Source organism: Odontesthes bonariensis, chromosome 12 (assembly GCF_027942865.1).
Source record: "Odontesthes bonariensis isolate fOdoBon6 chromosome 12, fOdoBon6.hap1, whole genome shotgun sequence".
Lineage (NCBI taxonomy): Eukaryota > Metazoa > Chordata > Actinopteri > Atheriniformes > Atherinopsidae > Odontesthes > Odontesthes bonariensis.
The window spans coordinates 27,860,943-27,882,634 of record NC_134517.1 but is presented as its reverse complement, the minus strand read 5'-3'; the positions used below and the strand labels follow the sequence as shown (position 1 = coordinate 27,882,634).

At 39.4% G+C, this 21,692-nt stretch overlaps 3 protein-coding genes and 3 non-coding genes across 17 annotated transcripts in view; 3 read left to right on the top strand and 3 right to left on the bottom strand.

Moving 5' to 3' along the window:
• Positions 1 to 448: 448 nt before the first annotated feature.
• LOC142397080 (5S ribosomal RNA) lies at positions 449 to 567 on the top strand. The gene has a single exon (XR_012772647.1). It is a non-coding gene; the product is annotated as a 5S ribosomal RNA (ribosomal RNA).
• Positions 568 to 2,092: 1,525 nt separating this feature from the next.
• On the top strand, positions 2,093 to 2,211 carry LOC142397079 (5S ribosomal RNA). The gene has a single exon (XR_012772646.1). It is a non-coding gene; the product is annotated as a 5S ribosomal RNA (ribosomal RNA).
• A 1,525-nt stretch (positions 2,212 to 3,736) lies between these two features.
• On the top strand, positions 3,737 to 3,855 carry LOC142397047 (5S ribosomal RNA). The gene has a single exon (XR_012772615.1). It is a non-coding gene; the product is annotated as a 5S ribosomal RNA (ribosomal RNA).
• A 1,242-nt stretch (positions 3,856 to 5,097) lies between these two features.
• Positions 5,098 to 6,056, bottom strand: tex30 (testis expressed 30). The gene is given in 4 exon segments (XM_075478541.1): positions 5,098 to 5,349; positions 5,545 to 5,709; positions 5,711 to 5,779; positions 6,027 to 6,056. Coding segments are annotated over 4 exon segments (306 nt in total). The 3' UTR covers positions 5,098 to 5,307.
• Positions 6,057 to 6,936: 880 nt separating this feature from the next.
• poglut2 (protein O-glucosyltransferase 2) lies at positions 6,937 to 13,746 on the bottom strand. The gene is made up of 10 exons (XM_075479961.1): positions 13,235 to 13,746; positions 11,587 to 11,792; positions 11,175 to 11,380; positions 10,103 to 10,180; positions 9,686 to 9,858; positions 8,514 to 8,751; positions 8,071 to 8,280; positions 7,871 to 7,960; positions 7,648 to 7,752; positions 6,937 to 7,089 (listed from the first exon to the last, which is right to left on the bottom strand). The coding sequence occupies exons 1-10, from the start codon at positions 13,426 to 13,428 to the stop codon at positions 7,072 to 7,074; spliced, it is 1,518 nt and encodes a 505-aa protein (XP_075336076.1). The 5' UTR covers positions 13,429 to 13,746; the 3' UTR covers positions 6,937 to 7,071.
• Positions 13,747 to 14,239: 493 nt separating this feature from the next.
• The window catches only part of stxbp5l (syntaxin binding protein 5L), a 137,161-nt gene continuing 129,708 nt past the window's right edge, over positions 14,240 to 21,692 (bottom strand). For all 12 annotated transcript variants that reach the window (XM_075479947.1, XM_075479949.1, XM_075479955.1 and 9 more), the window contains 5 exons: positions 19,924 to 20,287; positions 18,768 to 18,933; positions 18,253 to 18,364; positions 17,803 to 18,023; positions 14,240 to 16,956 (listed from right to left, as the gene is read on the bottom strand). In XM_075479947.1, the coding sequence (XP_075336062.1) occupies positions 16,915 to 16,956; positions 17,803 to 18,023; positions 18,253 to 18,364; positions 18,768 to 18,933; positions 19,924 to 20,287 (905 nt within the window). In that variant the 3' untranslated portion in view covers positions 14,240 to 16,914. The remainder of the gene's footprint in view (positions 16,957 to 17,802; positions 18,024 to 18,252; positions 18,365 to 18,767; positions 18,934 to 19,923; positions 20,288 to 21,692) is intronic.

Genomic DNA, 21,692 nt, shown 5'->3' with positions numbered 1-21,692 from the left:
CAATGACAATAATCACGAATAACAAAAAATAGGTGCATGAAATGAGTGTGACAGGTCATTTCTTGGTGTTTAAATTCAGCTTTAAGTACCTTATCGCTCTGAGAAAATAAAAGTAAATAGACTACAAAAATATCTTCAAGTTAAATTGTGATAAGTAATTTCATGTGTCAGATTTAAATTCAGATGTGGATTGAGACATACGGTGCCACCCGAACTAACATGTCAAGTTATATATAAATTATAAGTATTTATTGAAATAAAGAGCACTCATTCTTTATACAGCGATATTTAACATGTAAACAAACAAACCAATTAACTGATTATACAGGCAGCAGTCTGATAACAGCTCTGTCTGAAATGTATGTGTTTGCACAGATAAAACATGTCACATATAGCTGTTGATGTGGTGGAGTCCCATATAAAACGGTTGTGTTAGCCCTGCTTTTTCGCTTACGGCCATACCACCCTGAACACGCCCGATCTCGTCCGATCTCGGAAGCTAAGCAGGGTCGGGCTGGGTCAGTACTTGGATGGGAGACCGCCTGGGAATACACGGTGCTGTAAGCTTTTGCATTCAGAGAGCGCTCTTGCTTCTTTTCCGAAACATAGCTTTTTATTTACAAGAAGGGAAGGCTTCAGCATTTTACTTTGTAGCCGACTTTATACAGAGTGCTTACGCATGTTTTCAAAGTCTTAATAAGTATGGAATTTTCAACCACTGTTTTCCAGACCTTGAAAAGTCTTCAATTTTCTGTCAAAGTCTTAATAAAGTATGGAAAAGAAATGGATGCTAGAATTTTACAGTATGCTCAAAGGCATTGTGAAATGACAAATAGGAAGGTAGGCTATAAAACTATCATCTTACTAACTGCTCACGTACTGTATTAGCCTAATGGGATGAGATGTGAGTGAAGAGACTGAATTCTACACACATTCATCCATCCATTCATTTTTTTATATAGATAGTTTTTGTGACACTTGTTTGATGTGAAATTCATGTACTTGTGATTTTCATGTTTTGAAACGTTTTCCTCAGTAAAAGCGTAATTTACTGTGAATAATGCATTTGTTCATTGAATACTAGCCTATAAAAATGAACATTTCTAATAAACACAGTTGGGACAATCTCAACCAATGAAGTAGGCAGTAGGCACACAAGTTACAAGTACATAAAGTTAAGGTCTTGGGGGGGAAAAGTATCAGTTTTAAAAAAGTCTGCAATTTTAATTTGGAAAAAGAGCAAGCACCCTGTTTATATGAACTCTGTCCACAAAGACTGAGAGGGCTGAAGTGGAAGCCTGAAGTGGAGTTAATTAATGTACATACATGGCTGATATGACGTTAGTGACTACAACAGAGCCATGTATGAAGAGAATACTGGAGAGACTTAATAAAAATCTAAAGTGGGCTGGCATGAAAATCAAACCTACTAAGTCTAGAAGTATCTGAATAAGTAGAGGGAAATTAAGTGATAGAAAGTTTGTAATAGATGAAGAAAAACATTCCAATAATTAGGGGAAAGGCAGTAAAGAGTTTAGGCAGGTGGTACCAGGCCATAAAGTATTTTTCTATTCTATTCTATAAAATGATATAATTCTAAACTTAATGAAATGAAAAGAACTCAAAGTATAGCCTAAAAAAATCCCAATGACAATAATCACTAATAACAAAAAATAGGTGCATGAAATGAGTGTGACAGGTCATTTCTTGGTATTTAAATTCAGCTTTAAGAACCTTATCGCTCTGAGAAAATAAAAGTAAATAGACTAAAAAAAATCTTCAAGTTAATTTGTGATAAGTAATTTCATGTCTCAGATTTAAATTCAGATGTGGATTGAGACATACGGTGCCACCCCAACTAACATGTCAAGTTATATATAAATTATAAGTATTTATTGAAATAAAGAGCACTCATTCTTTATACATCGATGTTTAATATGTAAACAAACAAACCAATTAACTGATTATACAGGCAGCAGTCTGATAACAGTACTGTCTGAAATGTATGTGTTTGCACAGATAAAACATGTCAGATATAGCTGTTGATGTGGTGGAGTCCCATATAAAACGGTTGTGTTAGCCCTGCTTTTTCGCTTACGGCCATACCACCCTGAACACGCCCGATCTCGTCCGATCTCGGAAGCTAAGCAGGGTCGGGCCGGGTCAGTACTTGGATGGGAGACCGCCTGGGAATACACGGTGCTGTAAGCTTTTGCATTCAGAGAGCGCTCTTGCTTCTTTTCCGAAACATAGCTTTTTATTTACAAGAAGGGAAGGCTTCAGCATTTTACTTTGTAGCCGACTTTATACAGAGTGCTTACGCATGTTTTCAAAGTCTTAATAAGTATGGAATTTTCAACCGCTGTTTTCCAGACCTTGAAAAGTCTTCAATTTTCTGTCAAAGTCTTAATAAAGTATGGAAAAGAAATGGATGCTAGAATTTTACAGTATGCTCAAAGGCATTGTGAAATGACAAATAGGAAGGTAGGCTATAAAACTATCATCTTACTAACTGCTCACGTACTGTATTAGCCTAATGGGATGAGATGTGAGTGAAGAGACTGAATTCTACACACATTCATCCATCCATTCATTTTTTTATATAGATAGTTTTTGTGACACTTGTTTGATGTGAAATTCATGTACTTGTGATTTTCATGTTTTGAAACGTTTTCCTCAGTAAAAGCGTAATTTACTGTGAATAATGCATTTGTTCATTGAATACTAGCCTATAAAAATGAACATTTCTAATAAACACAGTTGGGACAATCTCAACCAATGAAGTAGGCAGTAGGCACACAAGTTACAAGTACATAAAGTTAAGGTCTTGGGGGGGAAAAGTATCAGTTTTAAAAAAGTCTGCAATTTTAATTTGGAAAAAGAGCAAGCACCCTGTTTATATGAACTCTGTCCACAAAGACTGAGAGGGCTGAAGTGGAAGCCTGAAGTGGAGTTAATTAATGTACATACATGGCTGATATGACGTTAGTGACTACAACAGAGCCATGTATGAAGAGAATACTGGAGAGACTTAATAAAAATCTAAAGTGGGCTGGCATGAAAATCAAACCTACTAACTCTAGAAGTACCTGAATAAGTAGAGGGAAATTAAGTGATAGAAAGTTTGTAATAGATGAAGAAAAACATTCCAATAATTAGGGAAAAGGCAGTAAAGAGTTTAGGCAGGTGGTACCAGGCCATAAAGTATTTTTCTATTCTATTCTATAAAATGATATAATTCTAAACTTAATGAAATGAAAAGAACTCAAAGTATAGCCTAAAAAAATCCCAATGACAATAATCACTAATAACAAAAAATAGGTGCATGAAATGAGTGTGACAGGTCATTTCTTGGTATTTAAATTCAGCTTTAAGAACCTTATCGCTCTGAGAAAATAAAAGTAAATAGACTAAAAAATATCTTCAAGTTAAATTGTGATAAGTAATTTCATGTCTCAGATTTAAATTCAGATGTGGATTGAGACATACGGTGCCACCCGAACTAACATGTCAAGTTATATATAAATTATAAGTATTTATTGAAATAAAGAGCACTCATTCTTTATACAGCGATATTTAACATGTAAACAAACAAACCAATTAACTGATTATACAGGCAGCAGTCTGATAACAGTACTGTCTGAAATGTATGTGTTTGCACAGATAAAACATGTCAGATATAGCTGTTGATGTGGTGGAGTCCCATATAAAACGGTTGTGTTACCCCTGCTTTTTCGCTTACGGCCATACCACCCTGAACACGCCCGATCTCGTCCGATCTCGGAAGCTAAGCAGGGTCGGGCCGGGTCAGTACTTGGATGGGAGACCGCCTGGGAATACCTGGTGCTGTAAGCTTTTGCATGCAGAGAGCGCTCTTGCTTCTTTTCCGAAACATAGCTTTTTATTTATAACAAGGGAAGGCTTCAGCATTTTACTTTGTTGCCGACAGTCTCTGATAAACGCAGGGTGGGCGTGCTTTATATGAACTCTGTCCACAAAGACTGAAAGGGCTGAAGTGGAAGCTTGAAGTGGAGTTAATTAATGTACATACATGGATGATATGATGTAGGTGACTACAACATATGATGTATTGCCAACTCCCCAGAACCTAAAACTCTGGATAAATGGAGACCTGTTATGTTTGTTATGTTCAGGTACTGCAACTCTAAGGCATATTTTGTCAGGTTGTAAGGTTAGTCTGTCACAAGGCCGGTATACATGGCGACATGACCAAGTATTAAGAAGCTTAGCTGCAGGTATTGAAGATAAACGAAGGCAGGTAAACTTAGGGGGGTCTAAGGTGAAGAGAGTTGCAATTCAGTTTGTTCAAGAGGGGGAGAAAGTTAATAAGACGATAAGGAGGCACGGCAGCTTGGAGGATGCTTGTGATTGGGAGATGCAGGTAGATTTAGGAAATAAGCTTGTTGTTCCCCAGGAGATAGCCTCTACAAATCTAAGGCCTGATATAGTCTTGTGGTCTAGGAGTAGAATGGGAGGAATTATTAGCAGAAGCATATGAAAGGAAAAAGCTTAGGTATGTGGAGTTGGGGGCAGAAGCAGAGCAGCGAGGATGGAAATTTAGGATCTGTCCAGTGGCAGCACTTAGGGTAAACAGACTTTTGGAAAAAGCAAAGAAGAAGTTCAAGATATTAAAGTGGAGGGTGTGGCCCATGTGATCCTTTTAAAACCAGGCGGCCATTTTGGGTGAGTTGGCTTTGAGTGAGTTGTATGGCTTTGTTTTTGCTGGCATCTTTAGTGATTGTAGGACAGTTCAGGTGAGTTTGTCTGCTGAATCTGCTCGTGTGTCTTGTCCTGCCTCCACCTCTGGCACCCTCTATACTTTCATTACCCCCTACCCGAACCAGGGTTTGTATCCCCACCCCGCTGTGACGGGTGTGCAGTTGGTGAGAGGCTGAGGTAGATTATGGTGGTTGTGGTGTGAGGAGCAGTGATGGCTGGCATTAGGGGGGTGACTCTGGGAGGTCAGTGGTCATTGTCTAGCCTCCTGGAGGTGTCGTGGGCCCAACTAGAGGAAACACTGATGAAAGGAGGTTCCCACCTGATGACCCCAATGATATGACAGACAGTCTCAGTTAAGTGATAGAAAGTTTGTAATAGATGAAGAAAACATTCCAATAATTAGGGAAAAGGCAGTAAAGAGTTTAGGCAGGTGGTACCAGGCAGACATGAATGATGGAGAGCGGGCAGTGCAGTTTCAGAAACATGTTGCTGAGGGACTAGATAGAATAGATAAATCAGAGCTTCCAGGAAAGTTGAAGCTGTGGTGTCTGCAGTTTGGATTGTTTCCTAGGTTGATGTGGCCACTGTCTGTGTATGAGATTCCATTATCTGTTGTAGAAAAAAATGGAAAGATTAGTTAGTTTTTATATCAGACTGTCTGAGACAAGTAGTCCTAGAAGGACAGATATACGTATGTAAAGAAACTTTACAACGTTCATTCTGAAATTTGGAACGCCACAAATCTTCAAAGTGGTAAAAAGCTTTTTTTTTTTTCCTTCTATTCCTCTATGCAGAAACACCTACCCACACAGCATGACAAGGCTTCACTCTGTAAACCAAGTTTAAGCCTTTGCACGTAAAACGGAGGCAGAGGAAGCCTTGTGACGCCAGGGCGTGAGCGAGAGAAACCAGCTGTCTGAAGTTCATGTCTCCCCCTGCACCGTGTGTGAGTACGACAGCTGTGTGAACATGTTACTGAGACTGGGACACACAAAGCTGCGTCCAGGTACTTTGTCCCAAATGGCACCTTCACAGTTTCCTGAAAGCCAACATACAGTCAGTGAACTCTACGTACAGGTTTAGGCCTGTACACTTTCAGTCAACGTCATATAACCATCTGAGATTCTTACACGCTGTTTGTAGTCTCATATCAAAGAGTCCTAATTGGCAAACTAACCAAACTTGCCAGCGGTGTATTTTCTATTTGATTAAAGCGTGGATTCTAATGTGGTGCATGTGTGCGAGTCTGTGCTCTTACCTTTAAAGAAAATAAACTTTAATCTAACTTTGATTCCTATCATATTCGAGCTGCCCATGTAGTCGTTGTTTACTTAAGAGTTTTACCTCCTTAAATTTGTCGATCCGGAACGAGGCGTTTCTTCTCTGAAATCAGAAGAATCAAGTACCTGACTGCAAGCGAGTGACACCTATCGGCCAGGAGAGGATATTGCAGCGTTGCCAAACAAGCGTACACCACACGTAGCGTCGGGTGTTTTGTTGTACGGTCAAAGTAAACTGATCAACTCACTTTATATGAATTCATGTTTTATTCAATGTCGCAGTGGTAGAATATCTGCAATAAATATGGTGTTATTATTTAGATTTCTGAAGGCAAAGCCGTTAACATGCAAAAAGGATTCAGGTCACAAATGCTTTCCATTAAACTCAATCAAATCACAAAAAGCTCTGAACAAAAAAAACATCATGTGCAAAACACTTTGTGTGCCCCAGTGGTTTCTAATGGTGGGGTTGCTCTAGGAAAGGATCTCCACGTTTAAAAAAGGTCATCCAGGTGTCTCTCTCTGCTCAACACAAGGGTTAATGTTGTTGGACTCTTGATTACTCACATATATTTCAAATATTATCTTAGATAAAAAAATACTGATAAACAATTGAATAAACAGAAAATATCATATTGAGGATCATATAAAACACGACAACCGATTATTTTCTCCTGCTTTACATTCTTGTTTTATCAGCCCTTATCCGGATATAAGGGGAACGGCCGGGTATCAATTCTAATTCACAATGTTGTAATATGGATTCAACAAAGTCAGTTTGAACCCAGCCCCATACAGTGGAAAACGTAGAGAAAATGTGTTCCATTAAGAAGCCGCACTTTAAAACATACATTTAGATTCTGTACATGTGTACATTCCTAACTATGCATAACAGTAGAAAAACATACACTCGAAGTAGAAAAAGAAAAACATTTATTAAAAAAAAGAGTACATATTCTTTACATTGTGATACAGTCACTTTACACCTTGAACACTTATTTGGCAATATATCGGATGCAGTATGAGGTATTACTCTTACTGTGGTGAAAGGTCAAAGTTCATCCTTTTCCTGAAAAGTAAAGAAAAATAATGATGTTACTTAACTGTTGCACACCTTATGACGTGTTTGTTGGAAGAATGGGACAAAATAACCACCCAAACGCTTCGTTGTTTGGCCTCTTCAAAGCCAGATCCCTTTTAAGTTTTGTGAGAAGGAATGGCAACGTTACAAGGTGGTTGGGTAGTGTGGTGCAGTGGCACAGTCTATACAGCAGAGGGAGCCACACACTGTAGAGTGGTAAGATCTGTTCAGTATTACTATTGCTAATGAAAAGCATACGCCCCAAAAAATGTAGCTGCCAACTACAAGACCAAGTTATCTGCATCTCCGCAGATATACTTGTGTTATAATATGTAATGATTCGTCTTAAATACATTACCTTCTGATACTCAACAAAGAATATATCATTTTACCAAATAACTTATCACCAAAATCTCTTTAGAATTAAAAAAAAAAATGGCACAAACCATTAAAATACTTTTGTGAAATTGAAAACAGTCATTGACAGCACAGGTGTAAAAAAATGAGCTTAATGACTGAGTGGGGGAACCTCGAGCTAGCTCTTACCCTCAATCTGTGACAGGAACACGGGAACAGGTCATCAGTGGGCTGCTCCACAAGCTCCATGCCGGTCCGAACCTTTGGCTCCGTGACCTGGAGTTTGGCATACTCCTACAAGAAGGACAAGAATAATATGAGAGAGAGGAGTATCGTTGATGTCATTTTTTTATTGTAGCACTGACTTTTTCAATATATTGGTTTATTACTACTGCAAACTTGGGCCTGATACCTTGAAGAGTTTGTAGTAGTAACAAAATATCGCGTCCCCCGTGAGATGAGTCCGGGCAAACCGCTGACCTGAAAGTGCAATTTTCTTTGCCTGCAAGATGGCAACAGTCAAAGCAGCGAGAGAACATTTACTCCATGTTCAACAAAATGTTAGTTATGGTTATGTCTAGTGAATAGATTTATACAACAAATCGTAATCACCTCTTCATCGTGGTCACGAGCCCACTGGATCTTTTCCAGCAGGTCCCCCAGGTCCGCTCTCACAGGGATGTAATGCTCCCATGGCCGCAGCTCGTTGTAGAAATGTTCGTAGTAACCAGAATCCTGCTTCAAGACCACGCTGTCTCCTGCCAACAGGTACGGTAGCCGGTACGCTGCTACTGTTCCATCAATGTTTATTTGGTACTTGTACTGGTGGTGGACAAAAAGCACAAATGAAAAACCGAATACTAACGGCCAGAAGAAACTAAAGCTATCTGCTCTTTTTGTGTGATGAAGACTGGGTGGTGTTACTGGTGCCGGAAATACAAAGTGTTCCTTATCGTGGGGTGTTGTAGTTAAAGTCATTTATTAGACAATTAACATTTCTTGTCGCATATTATTCCAAAATGACGTAAGAAAACCAGCCTGTGCAGCACTCTCACCTTGAAAAAGTCAAAAAAAGAGACGTGTTTGACCAGCGGCCCGTAGAGGCTCTCGTCGTGTTTGAAGAAGAAGAAGTTTGTAAAAGCTGCATCTATAAAGTCAGGGTGAGACCTCGACAGCTTAACAAGCTCCAGACGCTCTTGACGACTGTCCCGTCCCCTCCAGAAGGCCGTGGCGTTCTTCTCCGGCCACGGCGGCCCCGTGTTGGCCTGAACAGACATCATATCCAGGCTTACTCTGCATGATAACAAGGCTGAAAGTCAACTTATCATCTGTCAAAGCTATGCACATAAAAACACAAAAAGACACGTCCACTGTCATTGGAAAATGCTAAATATGATTATTTCTAGCAAACATCTTCTACATTTTATCAAATCTATTTTACTTTAATCAAATGACAGCAAAATAACAACAACACTATATGTGGCAACTGATTAAACCTCGTGGGATAGCTGCAGATCTGACAGCATTAGACATGAACTAACCCTGAAGCAGAGTTTGTTTTGATGCAAAATGTGTCAGATATGAAATCTGAATATTGTTTTCCGTTACATTACAGCGCTGTTAAAAATCTTGTATTCTTATTGAATTAATCGATTTTGAAAACCCTGCTCAGCCTTTAAAGGTGGTACATTTTTAAGTAAACTATGTTCAAGACGGATTTATGTCTTGTGATCTTCAGTGTGTGCAGGTTAGCTGTGCGCAGGTCATTTTCGACTCCATTAATTCAAACATGTACTATCACATTTCGGTGCCTCCCTGTGTGAGAGGTGCAGGACGCTTTGTTCACACACTCATAAATCAGGAGGGAGGAAGAGATTACACAGATGTAATTTCAGAGTAAGACTTGCATGAGGTGTACATGCATTACCTGCAAGTGTCTGTTTTAATATAACAGTTTTAATGTTTTTTTAAATCAATGATCTGCCAGAAGAGAGAAAGAGAAAGAGCTTATTTGGAGTTTACTTTATTGTAGATGTTTTCATAAGATAAGCACTCTTCTTATCAAAAAGCTCTCCATGGGCACCCAAAGTTCACCAGCTGTAAATGACTGGTGATTTAAAATGAACACCTCGTTGGCTTTGAATGAGGCTGAGTTGTTCTGGTAACTCTCAGCAATCTTCAGCATGTTCAGTGTAATGGTTTCCCAAATCCTATTGTGCAGTCTTACCTTCCCATGGTTTCAAGGACAGATTCAGTTAAGTCATAAGTGGGCATGACGATATCTCTGGTATTGTTGGAGCCGCACCAGGAAAAAATGGGATGAATCTTCTCAGTGGGTTTCCTCTTCTCCAGTGGCCAGTCACCCAGATTGACGAAGAACTCCATGTCAGGGAGCCGCACCTGCACACACCGCAAACCCCCACAGAAAAAGTCACGGACTCTGCTCCTCTTTGAAAACGAAAAGACGAGTGCTGTCCATTAAAATCAGAAGGAAAATAATGATGAGAACCTGCTGCACACAGCGGGTTGGCAAATTCAGACCAAAAGCGAAAATGTGACAAGTTTAGTGAAAACAACGTGTGAGGTCTACGCCTGATGATTAAAATTGTTTATGTACCACAGTGGGAGTGAAATAAGAGCTTACCTTCCTTGAGAGCGACAGTAGGATGGCGTCCATAAAGATTCTGAACCCGACATGCTCTCCTAATGTTTTAACATAGACCTGAGGAGAGGGAAAAGCAAAGAAAAGCACACATAGAAGAAGCAGTTACCCTTGATATATAGCTGCAGCTATACTGCAACATGGTGTCACTTTCTGAAATTTTCAAAACTTTTGAAACTTTCTAATGCATTCAACTATGTTATGGCTGTGCTGTTCTGATTTCTCCCACTTTCAGTCTCCCAGTTGATTGCCTGTTCACAGGTATAAAGGGTTTATTTCAGGTTGTCTTCCCATCTGTTGGGATTTCAATCAGAGACAGATGCATGCAACCAAAGTAAAGACCAGGAAACTGTCATCAACACAATAACCACACAAGACAAGCAAGCTATGAATAACAAATGCAGCTGATGACCAAACACATGTTTGTAACATGATCGCTGCTTAAGAGAGCACAGGTGCGGTAGTATCACCATCTCATCGTGTGTATCTGCTTCTGGAACAGGCTGAGTTGTCTTTATTTGAGAAGGAAGAGAACAAAGCAGCAATCTTATTGGCTGGAGCTTTGTCCTGCAACAAGATACTCAAAGCATTTATCATCCAAGCTCCCAGGTAACGCAAGCACTGTGTGAACAGGGCTGTAGACATATCGCTATTACAGCAACCTGGACCGATGTGGTATTTTGAGGAGAGCTCAACCTTGAATACCTGATTGATACACTGCTTTGACAGGCATGTCACATAGCTTCAGTTTCTTCTGACTGGCTTTTCTTTTCTCATTGCAACTTATCCTTAGGGAATTTGAACTTTTATTGTTTACAGCAGTGAATAGTTGTGGATGCAGCTTACATTTTATTACACCTAAATCAATATTGCCTGCTTGCTTGAAAAAAACCAAAAAAAAAAAACCCCACCTGAGCTCCAAATCAAACCCTCTGATTAGCAACTGTGTGCTGCATTTAAAGAACACTATTATTTAATTACTTTCTGTGAGTTGAAATACATTAACCTTCCAGTATTGTTAAATGTTAATGTTGATGTCCCGCGTGTAAAGTACCTGGTTGTCTTTGATGGTGTAGTGGCAGAGGCTTTGCCGCTGCCCAAAGCGCTGTGGGATCTCCTGTGCAATGAGATCTGGATCAACAGTCGCGTAAAGGGACATGTCCCTGTCTATCTGGGCAAAGGACTGAGGACAGTGCATGCGGGCCTCCCATAATGGACCACTCGGCTGTGGACAGTGACATCCCTCGTGATAGACGGGACCTGTGGAGGACAAACTCATTCAGACGCTTCTCTTTCTCACTCCCATGACTTACTGGATTCAGAAAACAACAGCAGATGAAGAATCCCGTGTACAGGACGAGCAGAGGGGAAGTTAAAGACACGTCAGTCGTCAGAACGTTGAGCAGAAATGATTCCGCTCAGGTTCGGTGTGTCACATTTCAAAGGCTATCTGAACTGTACCCTACCTTTGAGAATATACGGTGACTTTGCAACGTGGTCGCTCTTGAGAGAAATGTGGATGTGAAGGTCCATGTAGGTGGCGTACATCCTGTAGCGAACCAGGAACGACCCGTCCCGACGATCCAGGACCTGGACCCAGATCCTGGTGAAAGGCTCCACAGGAGACGTGATCTTCACTTCAAAGGTCTTCTCACCAGGCGATGTTGTTAAACTGTGACAGGTTGGATTCAGAGAAAACATTCTTCTGCTTAGACTGAAATAATACAGCACTGCATGACTAAAATCAAAATGAGACATAATGATGGACACTGCAGAGTTGTATTATTATTCATCCAACCAGGAAATGAGATGAAAATGGATTTCTTACTTTTACTGGAACTTGGGTATGAGTTTCTTAACCAAGACGTCTGCATTTTAGATCATTTCCAAAAAGGCAGTGTACACAGTAAACACGTCATTTTTATTTGCAGTCTTTAACAGGCATTAGCCCTGAAATAGATGCGAGTGCAATAAATAACCATCACTCAGCGGAAGAGCAATCCTCAGTCTGTAGAAACTCTTGGTTGCAGCCCGCTGTCTAACACACAATAAAAAGGTGCCGCTGATGTAATCTCATTACTTTCTAGCACACTACTGGTGTGTTCTTATCATGTCTCCTCTGTTCCAGTAGAAAATAACGATGTTGTTCTTTGCAGAAGGGATGAATGGAGCAGAGTAACTGAACCAGAATGCATGTATGAAAGTGATACCTCTGAGTAACTACATGGGCAGCATGATACCGTCAATGGGCCCTGTTTGATCAAAGAGGTTATCTGAGGATATGTAATATATTTCTGCTTGGAGTCCATATCTGCTCTCTCACTATTTACTAGTTTAAAAATGTATTTTTTCTACTATACATTGATTCTAGCGTTGCTATGCTGTTCCTCAGCTGCAGTTTTGAAAGGTACCAGACAGTAACAGCATCCTGCCTCAGTACAATTAGAAGTTAAGCTTTCTCCTCTTATTTGTGGCGATAATAAATCAAACTTGTAAGGAGATGATATATTCAAACAAGAATTAACATGAGAACACTTCGATTTGACTTTACAAAATTGTTGAAGGGCAGGGAAATCGAAACAAGTCAAATTTGATCCGTATGTCATTTTTTGGGGGCAAAAAATTAAGATTATTTTAACTGATTTTCTAAATTATTGCTTTGGTAGTTTTTCCTTTCCTTTTTTAACTCTATTACACATCGTAGTAAATATCATGGTAGTAAACACACGTCACAAACACGACAAAATACATCAAGGTGTCACACCAAACTTTGTGACCCTTTAAACTTTGTGATCTGATGATGGTGGTCCGTTAGATTCAGCGAACACAGTAACAAATGCTCCCTAAATGTTTTTCAGATGTGTTGATACGCATTTACACAATAAAACCCCTTCTGTAATATCTGAACACTATATAAAAACATTTTGAAACCAAATCTAAAAAGCTATGATGAGACATTTTTGTTGACACCAAGTATTAGGTAAAGGGTCACGGGGTTTTATATTACACATAACTAGAAGGGTTGATCGAAATAAAAAAGTTACAAGTTGTACGAGGGATACATAAATCGATTACTTCACAGGCGATCTATTACTGTAGTCCCAATTTACTTACTTCTTCCCTGAGCTGTCCACCGACTGTATGTAGAAAAACCGAGCCGGGAGGACAATGTTAGTCTCCAGCCCTGGTCCCCACACTAGCGTTTTGGAAGCACTGAGTACCGAGCCAGCTTGTGCCTCTGCCAGGTCATGGCTAAACACCTCCAAAAAGAAAGGCAGCAGAAAAAACGAAAACACTCGAAGAGACATGCTGCCTATTTTCCAGCATCGACGCTACTTTCAAATTAGCTGTCACTCTTTCCCTCGCAGACGTACGCTGATGTCTCGACCTACAATGTTGGTTTGACAATGTCCACATCCCAAGAACATTAAAACAAGTCTGAAAGAAACGTTTTAACGTAGGGTTGTTCCGTTTCCATTGGGTATCACACGAGGCGGCAGGGGCACTGTCATTATTTCATATCTGTTTAACATAAGTGCATGCTTTGGCTGAGTTCACACGTTTTCATAACGAGCTAACTAGCCCGTTTTGGAAATCTTTTCCTATAAACCCGGTCAAACGTCAAGAATCTGTTAATTTAACAGGAGGGGCGGGATCAGAACGTCCAAAGCAGAGATCCGATTGGTTATCCCGGCACCCATCTGGCTAGGATTGGCGGAAAGACCGACGGACTCGGAAAGAAAATATGATTGGATGGAAACACGGAAGTTAAACTATTTGATAAAGGCTGGTCGCGAGGTTTTGTTGAATTGATGTTAATTGTGAATGTGGATGTCTTTTTTTAATTCCTCGGTGACTTTTCTTAAAATAGTGTTAAATTATAGTAAGATGCTTATTTTTTTAAATTGAGAATGTTAAAGGATTAAAACTACCTCTATTATCTTACAAAGCTGTGGAAGAGTTATCTTCATTCTCTACAAATATGAGCAAAATGGTCTAAGTCCTAAAAAGAAAAAGAAAGTGAATACAGCAGACAGTGATCCCTTCAAATAGTATTGCATTTTATGGCTGATGGACACATGCGATCCGCATCCATCCAAGAATGAGAGCACTCTGATGTGTACATCAATCAATGTTTATTTCAGTTTGCTTTTGCATCAACATATTTTCAGACCTTGTCAAGTAAGTTCTATTACACTATTATATATCAAGAAGAACAAAAAGTGGTAGAATTAAATAAGACAAACTTTGCTGCCATCATTGAGAAAACCAAATAAATGCCTATTTCAGCATACTACACTGTGAAGAACTACATAGTTTGAGTGATTAAGACAGAGCCAGAATACCAGATAGTACAGTACCAGCAGTAACGGGTACAACATATACAGAAAATATCTCAAGAATATCTTTTTTTAATGTTTCACCTTTCACCCAGAGTTGAACTGTACAGTTAATATAAAAACCGAAAACATACAAACCGAAAACATACGAACAAAACACCCTGTCAGCAGAAGTCAGAATTTTTTTTTTCCATTTTATTTTATTTTGGTTTCGTTTTGTTTTTTTGTGTGTTTTCTCTGCCACTGAAAGAACTGCACTGAACACAAGTCTCATTGACGGTACAGAGATAAGAGAGAAATGTATCATTTTTATTCTGACATGTTTAAGACTCGGCTTTGAAAGACGTGATGTGTAATTCAGGAAATCCGTGCAGCTTGGCTTTGGGATTCCAGGTGAACAAGGTCAAAGTACATGTGTTTGAAGGCCATTTAAATCTAAGAAATGTCTCAGCAGCCTGAAAGAGAGCAGGCAGAAATGTCTTATCTTTTAGGCTTTAAGTGAGTGAGAGTCTAGTGGTGCATATTGTATCTGGGAGTGACATCTACATGACCAAGGCGCTTTTCTTTATACCGTATGTGTTGATGCTCATGTGCATAAAGGTCTGACATGTGAGATAAGAAGAAATCAGTGACCCTTCGTTGGGTTTTTCTGATCAATTCAAAATACAGACGAGTACACAATTACAAAATATCCTCCTCACTTGATGCTGCCTGTGTCGTGTGGCTACCCACTGACATACAACACAATCACAATTTGATACACAACCATGTATCATGAAACATTAGTTGTTTTTAAAATACACAAGCCTTCAGTTAAAAGGCCATAACCATCAAATATAGGACTGCGACACAAGGATATCATAGTCAGAAAGAACAATATTGAAAAGAAAAAAAAAAGATTTTTGCCCTCAGTCGAAATCGCTGCAAATGTTTTACATGTGAACGTATTTTCGGCACTGACTCAACATCTGAACATCACTAAAAAAAATACTGTTACTTTTCCTGAACCATTCACCAAAAGATAACTCACAAGGGAGTCAGCGGGGATGAAACTGATGCGATTCCATCCCCTCCTCATATTCACAGCACAAAGACAGCGATAATTATTACGAGTGCTGTCCGTCAGGTTTACCGCTCAAAATGCACAAACCACAGGACCGAGATGGGGAGACATGAGAGGGTGTCATTCATTTTTGATTGCTTTCAGCAGAGAAAGAGTCCGATTTGACATCTGCGCACTCTTTCCCTCGTTCACACACAGACGCATAACCTCATGGCTCACTAAACTTTGACATCTGACAAAGGCAGCGAAAGACGTACAGAAAAAAACATCTTCTTTTTGTTTAAATCATAAAGACAACTGACCTTTGATGAATGTCCTCTATGGCCCACTCCAAATGATCAACAGGACCACCTGTGATGCCTACCAATTATTCGCTCATTTGTTAGTTTGCAGTAAACGGATTCATCCATCTTGGTATTTATGGCACGGAAATTGAATATAGGTTTGTACAACAGAAACAAAACAGGCGCTCTTTGAATCTGTCTCACATCGATCTTTGTTTCCATACTATTTTTTGGGGGAGGGAGTGAGATGTCCCTTATCATCACTCGGTGATTTCATAAATAGCAGCAGCTTAAAAGTGAAAACAAAGCAGTGTGACTAGACTATGCAGATTTCAGTGTTAATACTGGTTTATATTTGCACTGTGCAGCCCAGAGTAATTGTAGTAAGAAATTTTTTTTAGTATTATTCTAAATGTGTGTAGATAAGAGTTACTTATGTGCATTTATATTGTGTCAAGTAATATTTGCTGAGACTAAGAAAAAAATAAAAATAAATAAATATCAACCAAAAAAAAAAAAGGGAAAGTAACAGGTTTTGGCTTAATAGCGATGCAGGTATACATTTCCCTTTTTATATATAGTTTTTTGCCAGTATCTCAAAAAATATAAAGTTTTCCATAGTTTCTGTTGTTGGCTTACATCATAAATAAAACTTTTTTTTTTTAGCATGCTGCTTTTTAATATGGCAGTTGTATATTTTTAATACTCATCCATTGTTGTTTCATGCATTTCTTGTTGATTTCTTAACTTTTGAGTATCTACACAGTACGGGTCCAGAAAACCCAACCACATAAGCACACACACACACGCGCACGCACAAACACACACACACGCACACGACTTGTCAGATATTTCCAATTCCACCTTCAGACCTTCAAATGCCGCCGACCTCTCTCAGTCCAACTCTCTGCCCGTCTAGACAAGGAACGAGGTCGTCCTCGCCATTCAGCAATGCAAAAGCGCCGCACACACAGCCAGACCCCGGAAGCCATAAAGACAAAGTCACTCTTGTGTCTCTTAAAATTGCTTTCATTTTTAAAGTGAAAGTTCTGTTGCGACATAAAGTTCCAAGCAGACCCAGGGCAGCCTCATCCCTCTGTCCTGCTGTTAGAACTGGTACCACTTCTTATCCTTGCACTTCAGCATCAGCTGCAAGAAAACAAAGTAATTTAATGTTGATGGTGGGGAAATTAAAAGATAAAATAGCTTTAAAGCCTACTTATAGAAGCAGAGAATGGCTGTGCCTGCAATGATTTAGGTCAATATTGTCAAAGATGACAAACTTTGTTTTTCTCAGTACAATAATTCATCTTGTCCAAGAAATATGCCTGTTCTATGTTTGTTAAGGAAAGGACAGTAAAATTAATTGAGTCACACATGATTTCAGCTAACAGAAATGTTGTCATGACTGTTGGGGGCAATTCATAACTGAAAAAATAATAAGCCAAGGCACAAACATGTAGTTTTGTTTGCCACTTATGTTATAAGTGCAGACAATACCGTCTTTCAGATTAAAGAGAATGGGTGACCACCTCCCACTTCTCTTCTTCAGCCAGCAGCTGCTCACATGAACTCTAAGGCGGCAACATATTAACCTGGTATCACAACAAATAAGGCTTCATAATCTCAAGCTGATGAAGTAATTCAATTGTGATCTCAAAATAACAGATTTTAAGAATAATTTCGACCACAGCTATTCTTTGCTTCCATACCTACAGGAGAAGATTCCTCAGGTATATAACCACAATGCATGCATTATTATTAAAAAAAGTAAGGTATTATTAATGTTTTTGACATTTTCCCTGGGGTATTTCCTTTATAAGATGGCTACATTGTGACATAAAACAAACAAATTCAACAAAAAATATCAACTTCCACCATATTTTCTGGTACAAATGCAGTTTTAGATCACAAATAGTTTTAAACGCCCAATCATTCAAGTAGGATTTGCCAATCTACACCTTTTGGATCAAATTGGGGATTTTTTTTGTTCACCTCATGAGCATGTTTGGAGAAAGTTTCTGCACTGGTCATCATGAGGGCGGTTCGGTCCTCCAGTTCCCCCAGCCTTTGGCCTCTCTCATCCAGAGCAATACGGGCCCGAGCCAGGTCACCCACCACTCCGCTTGCAGCCACTTTCATGCCTTCCATTCCTGCCTGACCAGGGATGTGCTGCGCCAGACTCCGAGACGCCTTCCCAGCTGCTGCTTCACCAACTAAAAAACACATTTGGTGACGTAATAGAGAAGGAAGGCGCTAGAGACATTCAATGAAATCATTTTTGGAAGAATTTCACGATAATCTCTTTCTTACTATAGTATCAACTTTTGAAGGCTCAATCAGTGTATTTTTTGTGGTTTAACATTAACATCATGTGGTTTCTTTTAGGTGTAGGCCGTACTAAAACAAAACACTTTTGACTGAAAACAACACAAAAAGACGCACAAAGCTCTTCTCTGTCAAATGTTTGAGAATTTCCTCCGAAGAAGCCCTTTAAAAATCCTCTGTTCTGGGCTTCTGGTGTTTCTATTGGAGTAAACAGCTCTCCCAACATTTCCTGTAATGGATGAAAATAAAAGAAAATTCTTTGTAAGAAGAACATCTGTAATTTCTCAAGAGATGCAATGCCAAAACCGATCACATGCTGCTTGTTACTGAGGTAAAGTTATGACAACCACTGGTGCCTGTAGATGGCACTATGGCAGCAGCATATTGCTGGACCCAGAATCATTTGTTATGTGCAGTGATGGCTGCTAAGAATAACCATCCATAAATAAGCCAGTGTCTACATGCACACATGCACTGGAAAGCCACATTCAACCCAGCAGAGTTGGTTTCCACGTTTGACATCTGACTTCGGTGCCTCCTGTCAGCATCACTCAGAGTCGTAATAACAGGCCTTGCTTATATACTGCACCAACACTCCTCTGAACTCCGAGAGCTAGAAATGCAGTGCTCACCTGCAGGTTGTCACACATCTCCTGGCTGTATGTAATTCTCTGAATCTCTGTGGGGGAGCTGAGATATAGTGCCTGGCCCCCATTGGTGAAACAAAAGGTCCTTGCAATGCGCATGTCTGTCAGAGGCAGGTAATTGACATCCATCAACGGCCTTAAACTGGGCAAACTGTTGGCAGAATGACAACAGTGAAAGATATTTCAGGCACCAGGGATGCTGGGATAATATCAATTATAGCCTGCAAGTAAACAATTATACCCAACACCAGAAAATTGGTGCCACAATTACATTCCAGCTGAGAGGAGTTATCTTTATGTGCAGACATTTTCAACAGTGAAAACATTAATCCGGATATGTATCTGATAAACAAAGGCTGATTAGTTTAATGGTGTAGCATTTATGCTGAATAATTACACATTATTCATGCTGGTGTTTACATGAAAGTAGTAAACACTATCTAACACCTCAAAACAGATGCTCCAAATGCAAAGGGACAAAAGTGCAATTGGCTAAGTCTACCTATAAATACTAGAATCTCAATTATCTTAAAATGAATACTGCAGCACTAAGCCAAAGCAGGTGTCCATTGACACAGATACAGTCATAAGAATAAGAAAGTAAACCTCCTTTTCTAGGGTTCTAAGGTTTTTACAAATCAGGATATTACAAAATTAAAAATAAGTAAGGCCTTTACAGTACTAGCTGTGTACACTGTACACAGACCTTATGCTCCCAAATTAAATGAAGTTTAATGTTTGAGTGCTTTTATATACTATGTTTTATTGCATGTCACCTTCATGCTATGTGACCCTCAAATTACAAAAAAAAGTTGTTCTGTATTTATTCTTAAAGGTATTTCAGAGTTTGTCATTTCTGGAAAAAGAAAGTAAAACATGCAGATGACTCATCATGCACTAATTTAGCAACCAATGACATGCTTTACTGTATTTAAGATTTCAGTAGAGCTGATGCAGAAATATGGGTGGGGTCTGCTCAGGCCAGAGAAGCCGAACAATCAGAACAGGCTTTTCAGGAGCAGGGAGGCCTTTATAGTTTCTACTTTTACAGAAAAACTACTTTACATCACTAAGCATTTCAAAGTAATTTTAACGCAAATATATCATAAGTCAGAGCTCTGATGTGCACTGGGGATCATACCTAAGGGTCATGACATGTCCGTTGGCACAGAAGCAGGCCAGGCACACACTGTTACACACAGATACCACGTCGGCTCGCAGCACAAAGGACGACTCTGTGATGTTATGGACATAGAGGCACGACTGCGAGGGCATCAAGAAGACTTTGGCCTGCCTCTCAGAGCACACCACAGCCAAATGTCCCTCTCCGCAGGCATCCTGGGAAGACGACGGTGAAAAGTTGACCAGCTTGCGCCTCCGGGGTCGATCAGGGTCCTCAGGGGCGTTAAGGTCCCGCCAGACCTCGTATGGACTCTGAATGACAGTTCCCATGTAGTCCATGAAACCAAAGCGTAACACGGAGCCCTTCAGCATTTGGACAGCTCCTGGGAAAGTTGGGGTAGAATCAAGAGCGAAAAAGTCCCAAATTTTTAGAGCTACAAATGCCAAAAAAAGGCAAAACATTTGCTTCCAGTCAAATATTTCTATCCTTATCTCTGCTGAAAACCACCAATTTTTGCTCAGCTTCAAAAACATGTAGACTGAGCCCATTATTTTGAGTTGAATTGACAGATAAAGGGAAAACAGAGAGGTTCAAATGCTCTAATAAATTTTAAGAACCTACCGTTGTTTACCTTTTTAACCACAATTAGCTTTTGATATAATCCATAACTATCACACACACACAAGAGGACACAAAGACAATCCACAGGAACATTAAAACTCAAGGAAAATTCTAAATCACGATCTTTCTTTGCTTGCCAGTCAGTCTGTGACCCGAGGAACAAGTTTGCTTCTTTAGTCTCGAGAGAGCAAGTAATGTTTATTGTATATTGTATATTGATGTTTTTACTTTGAATAGGTTGCCTTTGTCTTCAAATGTCACAGCTTCTAGACAAGCAATGCAAGTTTGACTGGCTGTTCTTTATTTCGTCACTTAAAAAACAATGAATACGCAGAACCTTCTGAGCACTCGAGTAGAAGATGTAGATTTAAAGATCATGCATGGTGAATTCCCATAAAAGTTCTTGCAGACTACAAATCCCACCTAATTGAAACAAATGAGGTTCAGATGCCCTCTATGTATGACACTGCTCATTTAATTCCTGGAAGAATGACCAGCTCTCATCTTGAAAGCCTTCCTCAGTATGGCATTTTTTACATGTCGTAGCGAAGAGATTTTGTGTCAGTCGTACAAATTTCAAGTGAAATAACGACAAAAACTAATGTTCCCTTACTTGGTTAAGTGTACTGGGTTGTCAAGGTGAAAAATATATAAAAAGATTTACTTGATCTCATCTTTGTAAGACCAGAAATGACCTGAAATGAAGTTTTAATTGTTGGAAGTAAACTTTGGTGCTTAATATGAAATTAACTTTTAGTAAAAAACTAATTTTTCTGGATAACCAAGTTAGATTGGTGTGCTGCTGTGCATGAGTGTGGTTCACTTTTAGAAGTCATTAGAGTCATTGTGAAACTGTTCACATGTGCAAAAACCTGATTCCCACTCCCATTTTTAGACATAAATGGATGCAGACACTATCCTAATTTGTTATTTGCATATGAAGACATAATTTTTACTACAAATAAAACGTGAGTATAATAAAAGGCAAAACAAAACTGTCATAGCCACAGCAGTAGCCCATAGAATCCATGGGGTTACTGACTCCGTATCTGACATATTCATAAGTCTCAGTAGATCCTACTGTGCAAGTGTTTTTACAAGTTGTTTAAAAATAGGACATTGAGAAAAAATACTACTAAAGATCTACATTACATTTTTTGTACGTT

Excerpts from the sequence above, each read along its gene's own strand:
- poglut2 (XM_075479961.1), bottom strand. The coding sequence starts at position 13,428 with ATGTCTCTTCGAGTGTTTTCGTTTTTTCTGCTGCCTTTCTTTTTGGAG. Across the intron at positions 8,281-8,513 it reads CTTTTTTTGACTTTTTCAAG|TACAAGTACCAAATAAACAT; the intron begins GTGAGAGTGCTG and ends GTCCACCACCAG. Across the intron at positions 7,753-7,870 it reads ACTACTACAAACTCTTCAAG|GAGTATGCCAAACTCCAGGT; the intron begins GTATCAGGCCCA and ends TCCTTCTTGTAG.